This window comes from Oncorhynchus clarkii, chromosome 29, assembly GCF_045791955.1.
Source record: "Oncorhynchus clarkii lewisi isolate Uvic-CL-2024 chromosome 29, UVic_Ocla_1.0, whole genome shotgun sequence".
NCBI classification, from domain to species: domain Eukaryota; kingdom Metazoa; phylum Chordata; class Actinopteri; order Salmoniformes; family Salmonidae; genus Oncorhynchus; species Oncorhynchus clarkii.
Genome location: NC_092175.1, coordinates 37,470,417 through 37,482,648, shown reverse-complemented (window position 1 = coordinate 37,482,648; position 12,232 = coordinate 37,470,417). Strand labels below are relative to the sequence as shown.

Below are 12,232 nucleotides of genomic sequence, written 5' to 3'. Positions count from 1 at the left end.
TTTGCGTTCCTGGTGTAACTCGGGCAATTGTTGTTTCCATCCTGTACCTGTCCTGCAGTGTGATGTTCGGATGTACTGATCCTGTGCAGGTGTTGTTACACGTGGTCTGCCACTGCGAGGATGATCAGCTGTCCGTCCTGTCTCCCTGTAGCACTGTCTTAGGCGTCTCACAGTACAGACATACAATTTATTGCCCTGGCCACATCTGCAGTCCTCATGCTTCCTTGCAGCATGCCTAAGGCACGTTCACGCAGAAGAGCAGGGACCCTGGGCATCTTTCTTTTGGTGTTTTTCAGAGTCAGTAGAAAGGCCTCTTTAGTGTCCTATGTTTTCATAACTGTGACCTTAATTTTCTACCGTCTGTAAGCTGTTAGTGTCTTAAAGACAGTTCCACAGGTGCATGTTCATTCATTGTTTATGGTTCATTGAAGAAGCATGGAAAACAGTGTTTAAACCCTTTACAATGAAGATCTGTGAAGTTATTTGTATTTTTACGAATCATATTTGAAAGACAGGGTCCTGAAAAAGGGACGTTTCTTTTTGGTGAGTTTATTTTCTACGTAATAGATTAATAGTGAAGACATCAACTATGAAATAATACACATGGAAACATTTCGTAACCAAAGAAGTGTTAAACAAATCCAAATATATATATATTTTATTTCACCAGGTATGCCAGTTGAGAACAAGTTCTCATTTACAACTGCAATCTGGCCAAGATAAAGTGCGGCAAAAACAACACAGTTACGAACATGTTTGTATCTTAATATTGAATCTAGACTTGTTTAATAGTACCCCATCGCCCCCCATACAGGGGACTTGTTGCCAAAGGGTTAACACAACATGTGTGCAAATGTAGAAGATTAGGGAGGTGAAATAATTAACATGATAGATGTGCAAGTCTATATTGTAATGGACCTATATTTTTTTTATTTCACCAGGTAAGTTGACTGAGAACACGTTCTCATTTACAGCAACAACCTGGTGAGAGGGATGAATGAGCCAATTGTAAACTGGGGATTATTAGGTGACCATGATGGTTTGAGGGCCAGATTGGGAATTTAGCCAGGACACGGGTTAACACCCCTACGATAAGTGCCATGGGATCTTTAATGACCTCAGTCAGGACACCCGTTTAACGTCCCATCTGAAAGATATTTTTTAGACCAGAGGAAAGAGTGCCTCCTACTGGCCCTCCAACACCACTTCCAGTAGCATCTGGTCTCCCATCCAGGGACTGACCAGAACCAACCCTTCAGAAGCAAGCCAGCAGTGGTATGCAGGGTGGTATGCTGCTGGCTTATATACAGTGTCTATATTGTAATGGACCTATATACAGTATCTATATTGTAATGGACTTATATACAATACCTATATAATTTTACAATTACTGTCCTTTTTCTGGCCTGCAAATTGGTTGATTGAATTTCTAAATCCTGATTTGTCCCTTCAGTCTTCTCTGCTATACTCTCCCCACACAATGAGAACTTCATACATTGCAACTCCTGTTCATGCAGTTTTCTCTCTTTGTGTGTGTGTGTGTGTGCGGGCGCGCAGGCAAAGACATTTAACAACGATGAAAAGAAGTTCCAGCAGCACATTCAGGTCCAACAGAAGAAAGAACTCAGCAGCTTCCTGGAGTCTCAGAAACGAGAGTACAAACTTCGCAAAGAGCAGCTTAAAGAGGTACACAGACGCACACGCACACACACGCACACGCACACGCACACACACAGTGCATTCGGAAAGTATTCAGACCCTTTCTCTTTTTCCACATATCTATCAAATCTACACAAAATACTCCATAATGACAGGGCGAAAACAGGTTTTTAGAAATGTTTGCAGAAAATACCTTATTTACGTACAGTTGAAGTCGGAAGTTTACATACACTTAGGTTGGAGTCATTAACTCGTTTTTCAACCATTCCGCAAATTTCTTGTTAACAAACTATAGTTTTGGCAAGTCGGTTAGGACATCTACCTTGTGCATGACACCAGTAATTTTTCCAACAATTGTTTACAAACAGATTATTTCACTTATAATTCACTAAATCACAATTCCAGTGTGTCAGAAGTTTACATACACTAAGTTGACTGTGCCTTTAAACCACTTGGAAAATTCCAGATAATGATGTCATGGCTTTAGAAGCTTCTGATATGCTAATTGACATCATTTGAGTCAATTGGAGGTGTACATGTGGATGTATTTCAAGGCCTACCTTCAAACTCAGTGCCACTTTCCTTGACATCATGAGAAAATCAAAAGAAAGTCCACAGAAGAAAAAATAAATGTGGACCTCCACAAGTCTGGTTCATCCTTGGGAGCAATTTCCAAATGCCTGAAGGTACCACGTTCATCTGTGCAAACAATAGTACGCAAGTATAAACACCATGGGACCACGAAGCCATCATACCGCTCAGGAAGGAGATGCGTTCTGTCTCCTAGAGATGAACGTACTTTGGTGCGAAAAGTGCAAATCAATCCCAGAACAACAGCAAAGGAACTTGTGAAGATGCTGGAGGAAACAGGTAGAAAAGTATCTATATCCACAGTAAAACGAAACCTATATCGACATAACCTGAAAGGCCGCTCAGCAAGGAAGAAGCCACTGCTCCAAAACCGCCATAAAAAAGCCTGACTACAGTTTGCAACTGCACATGGGGACAAAGATTAGACTTTTTGGAGCAGTGTCCTCTGGTCTGATGAAACAAAATTAGAACTGTTTGGCCATAATGACCATCATTGTGTTTGGAGGAAAAAGGGGGAGGCCGAAGAACACCATCCCAACCGTGAAGCACAGGGGTGGCAGCATCATGTTGTGGGGGTTCTTTGCTGCAGGAGGGACTGGTGCACTTCACAAAATAGATGGCATCATGAGGGGGAAAATGATGTGGATATATTGAAGTAACATCTCAAGACATCAAACAGGAAGTTAAAGCTTGGTCGCAAATGGGTCTTCCAAATGGACAATGATCCCAAGCATACTTCCAAAGTTGTGGCAAAATGGCTTAAGGCCAACACCGTCAAGGTATTGGAGTGGCCATCACAAAGCCCTGACCTCAATCCCATAGAAAATGTGTGGGCAGAACTGAAAAAGCGTGTGCGAGCAAGGAGGCCTACAAACCTGACTCAGTTACACCAGCTCTGTCAGGAGGAATGGGCCAAAATTCACCCAACTAATTGTGGGAAGCTTGTGGAAGGCTTCCCGAAACATTTGATCCAAGTTAATCATATTTAAAGACAATGCTACCAAATACTAATTGAGTGTATGTAAACTTCTGACCCACTGGGAATGTGATGAAAGAAATAAAATATGAAATAAATCATTCTCTCTACTATTATTCTGACAAAAAAAATTCTACAGCATTGAAGGTCCCCAAGATCACAGTGGCCTCCATTATTCTTAAATTGTATAAGTTTGTTACCATCATGACTCTTCCTTTTGCTTGCCGCTCAACCAAACTGAGCTGTCATGGGAGAAGGGCCTTGGTCAGGGAGGTGACCAAGAACCTGATGGTCACTGACCGAGCTCCAGAGTTCCTCTGTGGAGATGGTTGTCCTTCTGGAAGGTTTTCCCATCTCTGCAGCACTCGACCAATCACGCCTTTATGGGAGAGTGGCCAGACGGGATCCACTCCTCAGTAAAAGGCACATGACAGCCTGCTTGAGGTTTGCCAATAGGCACCTTCCATTCTTTGGTCTGATGAAACCAAGATTGAACTCTTTGGCCTGAATGCCAAGCGTCATGTCTGGAGGTAACCTATCACCATCCATACGGTGAAGCATGGTGGTGGCAGCATCATGCTGTGGGGATGCGTTTTAGCGGCAGGGACTGGGAGACTAGTAAGGATCGAAGCAAAGTATAGAGAGATCCTTGATGAAAACCTGCTCCAGATTGCTCAGGACCTGACTAGGGCGAAGGTTCGCCTTCCGACAGGACAACGACCCTAAGCACACATCCAAGACAGCGCAGGAGAGGCTTTGGGACAAGTCTCTGAATGTCCTTGAGTGGCCCAGCCCGAGCCCGGACTTGAACCCGATCGAACATCCCTGGAGAGACTTGAAAATAGCTGTGCAGCGTCGCTCCCCATCCAACCTGATAGAGCTTGAGAGGATCTGCAGAGAAGAATGGAAGATACTCCCCAAATACAGGAGTGCCAAGCTTGTAGCGTCATAACCAAGAAGACTCCAGGCTGTAATTGCTGTCAAAGGCACTTCAACAAAGTAATGAGTATAGGGTCTGAATAATTATGTAAATGTAATATTTCAGTTTTTGCTTTCTCATTTTGCGTGAGATTGTCGATTGATGAAAGAAAAGATTGACATTTAATCAATTTTAGAATTAGGCTGTAATGTAACAAAGTATAAAAGTCAAGCGGTCTGAATACTATCTGAATACACACACACACACACACACACACACACACACACACACACACACACAGGTAACGCTGCTTCGTGGGTGAACAGGGACAGGCACTACTTCGCGCCCCTCGTTCGAGCCCAGTGAGGGACAGGAACAGGGATGGAAGCAACACTGTTACATTGATGCTCCTGACCCGGATCACTCAGTTGGGCTTTGCCCGGCTGCTGGGGTTGCTGCGGAGACCAGGTCAAAGGAGGGTGAGTTTAGCCGATATGGAGCGGCTAGCTAGGTAGCTGTTACTGCTTGGTAGACTAGTAGTGTCCATCTTTGCCGTCAACCAATCTAGACCTAGAAGTAGTTCTGAAGGACCATGGCTTCAGTAGCACTCTGGGTAATGGTTCATTTATATTGGAGGGATGCGGGCCAAATTTAAGCACCAGAGCTTATATGTAAATTACAGCTTGGAGAAGTCTAGTCGTGCGTGACCGTCCTTCCAAAATCTTGTCTTGACTGTTGGAAGTCTGAGGAATTTCATTATTTGGATTTTGCGATTTGAATGGGAGTGCTGACATTCAATGCTCGCAATTGATTGGCTCTGAGTAGAAATGTGGTTTTCCCTCAGGAGAGGCATTTCCTTTTCCCCATCCCGGACAACCTTTTATTAGCCTGTGTCATATGCTGCCTGTTGCAAATCAGAATCACAAACTGTTAGGAGCTCTACCAGTGTAAATATGTGATTGGTTTGGTAAGTAGCAACTTATTGCAACTAGTTTCTGTCTAGACCCCACCCCTTATTATCTTCTTCCTGAGGAGAGTTTCACCAGTCTGAGGCTGGGAGAAATAGGACTGCATCTGATACATTGATATATATATTTAAAACCTTAATTTAACTATACAATATATTAATATTTCAACTTAAAAGGATAGTTCACACAAATTACAGAATTACTTCGGTTTCCTTACCCTGTAAGCAGTCTATGAACAAGTTATGTCAGCAATCCAAAACCGAAGCTGTTTTACTCATCCATGTACAAGCTTACAGGGTAAGAATTTTATTTTGTAATTTAGCACTGCTTTTTAGGTGATGGGTTCAGAGGGTCCCTGGTTCAAGCGAACGCACGCACACACACACACACACACACACACACACACACACACAACGTGGAACAGGACCTGGTACAAGAGATGTGTACACACACACACACAATGTGGAACAGGATCTGGTACAAGAGATGTGTACACACACACTCACTTCTCTCTGTCCTGTAGGAGTTGAGTGAGAACCAGTCAACCCCTAAGAAGGAGAAGCAGGAGTGGCTGTCCAAGCAGAAGGAGAACATCCAGCACTTCCAGGTACAGCACCAGTTACATCAACGCAAATGACTGGTTAGTCGAGGTAATTTGTAGATGTAAGTTGGGGTAAAGTGACTATGCATAGAAAATAAACAGCGAGTAGCAGCAGTGTAAAAACAAAAGGGTCAATGCAAACAGTCTGGGTGGCCATTTTATTAATTGTTCAGCAGTTTTATGGCTTGGGGGTAGAAGCTGTTAAGGAGCTTTTGGACCTAGGATTGGCGCTCCGGTCGCAAAGAGAATACTCTATGACTTGGGTGACTGGTGTCTTTGACAATTTTTTAGGCCTTCCTCTGACACCGCCTAGTATTTTGGTCCTGGATTGTAGGAAGCTTGTCCTCAGTGATGTACTGGGCCATACGCACTACCCTCTGTAGCGCCTTACGGTCGGATGCTTAGCGGTTGCCATACCGTTTGGGGATGCAAGCGGTCAGGATGCGTTTTGCAGACCGCACCACTCTCTGGAGAGCTCTGCGGTTGTGGGTAGGGATGCAGGATATATCGGTGAACATATCGGAATTGGGCCGATATTAGCTAAAAATGGCAACTCGCATTCACACCCGGATGTGATACAGCCTGTATCAGGGACTGTAGTGACGCCTCTTGCACTGAGATGCAGTGCCTTAGACAGCTGCGTCTGTGTGTGTGTGTGTAAACTATTTAATTGTACTAGAATGCTTAAAAGGCCTCAAAAATGCATATCGCTATTTTTTTTTTTTGTCAAAGATAATATTGGTGTCTGCGGTGTATCACCAGCTGTGGGCGATGCAGTTGCCGTTCCAGGGGGTGATACCGCCCGACAGGATGCTCTTGATTGTGCACCTGTAAAAGTTAGTGAGGGTTTTAGGTGACAAGACACATTCTTTCAGCCTCCTGAGGTTGAAGAGGCGGTGTTTCGCCTTCTTCACCACACTGTCTGTGTACCATTTCAGTTTGTCGGTGTGTATGTACACAAAGGAACTTAAAACTTTCCACCTTCTCCACTGCTGTCCCGTCGATGTGGATAGGGGGGTGCTCCCTCTGCTGTTTTCTGAAGTCCTCAATCATCTCTTGTTTTGCTGACATTGAGTGAGAGGTTATTTTCATGACACCACACTCCGAGGGCCCTCACCTTCTTCTTGTAGGCTGTCTCGTTGTTGTTATTGGTAATCAAGCCTACCACTGTAGTGTCGTCTGCAAACTTGATGATTGAGTTGGAGGCGCGTGCATGGCCATGTAGTCGTGGGTGAACAGGGAGTACAGGAGGGGGCTGAGATCGCAAACTTGTGGGGCCCCAGTGGTGAGGATCAGTGGAGTGGAGATGTTGTTTCCTACCTTCACCACCTGGAGGCGGCCCATCAGTAAGTCCAGGGCCGAGTTGCACAGGGAGGGGTTCAGACCCGGGGACTCAAGTTTAGTGATGAGCTTGGAGGGTACTATGGTGTTGAATGCTGAGCTGTAGTCAATGTACAGCATTCTTACAAAGGTATTCCTCTTGTCCAGATGGGACAGGGCAGTGTGCAGTGTGATGGCGATTGCATTGTCTGTGGACCTATTAGGGCTGTAAGCAAATTGAAGTGGGTCTAGGGTGATAGGTAGGGTGATCTTTGCATAGTCTCTCAAAGTATTTCATGATGACAGAAGTGAGTGCTACGGGGCAATAGTCATTTAGTTCAGTTACCTTAGCTGTCTTGGGAACAGGAACAATGGTGGTCATCTTGAAGCATGTGGGAACAACAGACTGGGATAAGGATTGATTGAATATGTCCGTAAACACACCAGCCAGCTGGTCTGAGCATGGTCTGAGGAGGTGGCTGCGGTTGCCGTCTGGGCCGGCAGGCTTGCAAGGGTTAACGCGTTTAAATGTTTTACTTACGTCGGCCACGGAGAACGGGAGCCCACAGTCTTTGGTAGCGGGCCGCGTCGGTGGCACTGTATTGTCCTCAAAGCGGGCAAAGAAGTTGTTGAATTTGTCTGGAAGCAAGACGTCGATGTTCACGACGAGGCTGGTTTTCTTTTTGTAATGCATCGCAGAAGTTCGAGTAGCAGTGGTCGAGCGTGTTACTCTCTCATGTACTGCAATAGATATGCTGATAGAATTTAGGTAGCTTTGTTAAAATCCCCAGATATATGGTTTCCAGTTTGCATAAAGTCCAATGAAATTCCTCGTCTTGGTATCCGCTTGCACGGCTATGACAATAACGGAGGAGAGTTCTCTTGGGAGATAATATGGTCGGCATTTGATAGAATTCCTCAATGTCAGGTGAACAAAAGGACTTGAGTTCGTCTATGTTGATACAATTACACCATGAGTTTTTAATCATAGACATACACCCCCGCCCTTCTTCTTACCGGCGAGATGTTTATTTGTGTCGGCGCGATGCACTTGAAAGTCCCGTTTACTGTACTGACTCCGACAGCATGTCCCAAGCTTGCCATGTTTCCATGAAAGAGTATGTTACAATCCCGGATATCTCTTTGGAAAGCAACTCTTGCTCTAATTTTATCAACTTTGTTAGCAATATGACTGGACATTAACGAGTAATATACTCTGAAGTGGTGGGTGGTGTGTGCACATCCGAAGCCTCACTAGAAGACCGCTCCGGCACGCTCTCCTCCGGTGGCGTTGTTTTGAGTCGGCCTCTGGAATTAGTTGGAATTCCCTGGGAGGTGCAGACAAAGGATCCGTTTTGGGAAAGTCGTATTCCTGGTCGTAGTGCTGGTTGTTCTGGTAAGTTGAAGTCTCTCTGATATACAATAGTTTTTCCCGGCTGTATGTAATAACACTTAAGGTTTTCTGGGCTAACAATGTAAGAAAAAATACATGAACAACAAAAAATACTGCAGTTTCCTAAAGGACTAGAAGCGGAGCTGCCGTCTCTATCGGCACCATCTTTGAGAACAATTGGTTACTTTTTCCACCATTGGTTTGTGGTGGTAAATAGAAGGATTTGAATAATATAGATGATTTCTCTCTTGGTAGATAAACTGTATACCACACTATCATGAGGTATTCTACCTCAGGCAAGCAATACCTCGAGACTTCTGCTATTGTTGTACTCTCTTCATGTATCTGTCTATAAATGTATGGTATTTTTCTTGTATTATTAATTGGATGTATGTGAAGTACTTTGTACTGCGTTTTTATGGTACAAAATGTACTATATAAGATATTATACAATACATACCAGAGCAGACGCTTTTATCCAAAGCAACTTAGTCATTCCTGAGCGGGAATCGAATCCACAACCCTTGGTGATGCAAGATCCATTACCAACTATGCCACACTGTTAAGTAAAGTTTGATGTAATTTGTCAGGCTGAGGAGGAAGCCAACTTGTTGAGGAGACAGCGGCAGTACCTGGAGCTGGAGTGTCGACGTTTCAAACGCAGGATACTCATCGCCAGGCACAACGTGGAGCAGGACCTGGCACGAGAGGTACACAACACGCAAACACACATCATTCCTATTCACCTCCAAAGGACATGACAGGTTATCGCTCAACACATGGAGCTGTCTTGTGTGAACATTCCTCTCCTTTCTCAATTCATTTATTTTTCATGCTCTCTTAACACCCTCTCTACCTCTCCTCCATTTCTGTTTCAACCCTTCTCTCCTCCTGCCTCCAACTCTCTCCCTCCTCTCCCCTTCACCCTCCCCCCACATAGCGAGGCAGGTAACCTAACAGTTAGTGTTGGACCAGTAACCGAAAGGTCGCTAGTTCGAATCCCCGAGCAGTCCAGGGGAAAAATCTGCACTCCAGGGTCGCCAGGCTGACCCCTGGCCATGACTCCACTCCCCGAGGGTGTCTTGGGGAGTTGGGATATGCAAAAAAAAAAACATTTCCATTTAAAACATGTAAAAAAACACAACTGTACAAATGTGAAACACTAAATTATTATTATATTACTTGTCATTCAATCTCTCTTCTTCTCCCTCTCTCAGGAGTTGAATAAGCGTCAGACCCAGAAGGACTTGGAACATGCCATGCTGCTCAGACATCACGAGTCGATGCAGGAGCTGGAGTTCAGACATCTGGGAACCATCCAGAAGATGAGGGCGGAGCTTATCAGGACACAGCACCAGACAGAACTGACCAATCAGCTGGAGTACAACAAGAGGAGGGAGAGAGAGCTGAGACGCAAACATGTCATGGAGGTTCGACAGCAGCCCAAAAGTTTAAAGGTCAGGAACACACAGACACTGGCACACACACACACACACACACACACCTACACCTATTTTACGGTCCCCCACTCCCTCCCCCAGTCTAAGGAGCTGCAAATTAAGAAGCAGTTCCAGGACACGTGTAAGATCCAGACACGGCAGTACAAGGCCCTGAGGAACCACCTGTTGGAGAGCACTCCCAAGGCCGACCACAAGGCGGTGCTCAAGAGGCTGAAGGAGGAGCAGACCAGGAAACTGGCCATCCTGGCCGAGCAGTATGACCACTCTATCAACAACATGCTGTCCACACAGGCTGTGAGTACCACATGCACACACACACTGTTGTCTCTCTAAACAGGTATCAAACACAGGCAAATTAAAATCTACTTTTTGGGAAGACTTACTAAAAATATGTTCACTCCCTAGTTCTAACCCCAAGGGGCTACTGTTTGTGGTAGGGCTGCATAATTAATCAAATTCACGTCAAAATTGCAATATTGACATGTACAATCCATATTGCAAGTGATCCATATCGCATGGAATTTTTTAAATGCTGCTCAGCTGCGTGCTATATCAATTTTTTTTTTTTTTTTATAGTTGACTGTTTTTGTAGTGTCTTTCCCACTCCTCTTGCGACTGCTTTCCCACAGACACCAAGCCCCGCCCCCTGTCAATCAAGCAGCGCTGTTTATCCTCCTCGCTGTTAGATGCAGTTCTCTTGGTGTTCTGTTAGGTAAAATGATTGTTCCAGACAAGAACGATGCTGGTTTCCACTTTGCTTCGTCATTCTATTTCCCTCCAAGTGTTTGATCTACTTTGCAAGTAAAAACAAATGTACATTTTTTTGGGGGGACCCATATCCTGCTGCCCTAGTTTGTAGCATATTGCTAAAACTATCCAATGATTTCAGATCTATTTACTACTGGTCTCCACCTTTTTGTTTTGTCCCCATGCCCTCTGTCCACCCTTCTCCCTCCCCAGCTGCGATTGGACGAGGCCCAGGAAGGGGAGTGTCAGGTGCTGAGGATGCAGCTGCAGCAGGAGTTGGAGCTGCTGAACGCCTACCAGAGTAAGATCAAGATGCAGACAGAAGCCCAGCACGACAGAGAGAGGAAGGATCTGGAGCAGAGAGTGTCGCTCCGCAGGGCTCTTCTGGAACACAAGGTAGGGGTGTGTGTGTGTGTGTGTGTGTGTGTGTGTGATTTAGTAGGTGTTGGCATCACTGTGTGTTTCTGATGGTCTCTCGTCCCCATCTCTCTCTCTGTTTGTGTGTGTCTCCAGATTGAGGAGGAGATGCTGTCTCTGCAGAACGAGCGTGTGGAGCGTATCAGGTCCCTGTTGGAGCGCCAGGCCAGAGAGATAGAGGCCTTTGACTCAGAGTCCATGAGACTAGGCTTCAGCAACATGGTCCTGTCTAACCTGCAGGGCTCTGGCTCAGACACACAGGGCAGCCCAGGGGGTTGGGGAGGAGGGGGGTCCGGACTGGCTCATGGTCACAGCCACCACCAGGGGGGGACCAGCTCCCAGCAGCCGTGGGGTCACCCTATGCTCGCTGGAGGTCCCCCTCCCTGGAGCCTGCATCAGCCCTCTGGGGGAGGGAGTCAGAGGGGGAGTGTGGGAGGGGTGGTGGGGGGGGCCAGGAACAGCCCCCAGGCTATGAGGAGGGCGTCGACGTCAGGAGGGGGGCGGAGCGAACAGGCTATGAGCATGAGCGCCAGCATCACCTCTCAGATCTCCAACGGATCACACCTGTCATACACCTAGACACACACACATCTAGACACACACACACACACACACACACACATCTAGACACACACACACACACATCTAGACACACACACACACACATCTAGACACACACACACACACATCTAGACACACACACACACACACATCTAGACACACACACACACATCTAGACACACACACACATCTAGACACACACACACATCTAGACACACACACATCTAGACACACACACACATCTAGACACATACACATCTAGACACACACACACACACACACACACACACATCTAGACACACACACACACACACATCTAGACACACACACACACACACACATCTAGACACACACACACATCTACACACACACACACACACACACATCTAGACACACACACACACACACACATCTAGACACACACACACACACATCTAGACACACACACACACACATCTAGACACACACACACATCTAGACACACACACACACACACACACATCTAGACACACACACACATCTACACACACACACACACACACATCTAGACACACACACACATCTAGACACACACACATCTAGACACACACACACACACACACACACATCTAGACACACAC

General features: G+C 45.7%; 1 protein-coding gene across 2 annotated transcripts in view; it reads left to right on the top strand.

Moving 5' to 3' along the window:
* The window catches only part of LOC139388041 (serine/threonine-protein kinase TAO1-like), a 52,221-nt gene extending 40,532 nt beyond the window's left edge, over positions 1–11,689 (top strand). For both annotated transcript variants that reach the window (XM_071134539.1, XM_071134540.1), the window contains 7 exons: positions 1,558–1,686; positions 5,637–5,720; positions 9,018–9,137; positions 9,645–9,884; positions 9,969–10,181; positions 10,848–11,030; positions 11,148–11,689. In XM_071134539.1, the coding sequence (XP_070990640.1) occupies positions 1,558–1,686; positions 5,637–5,720; positions 9,018–9,137; positions 9,645–9,884; positions 9,969–10,181; positions 10,848–11,030; positions 11,148–11,630 (1,452 nt within the window). In that variant the 3' untranslated portion in view covers positions 11,631–11,689. The remainder of the gene's footprint in view (positions 1–1,557; positions 1,687–5,636; positions 5,721–9,017; positions 9,138–9,644; positions 9,885–9,968; positions 10,182–10,847; positions 11,031–11,147) is intronic.
* Positions 11,690–12,232: the final 543 nt, after the last annotated feature.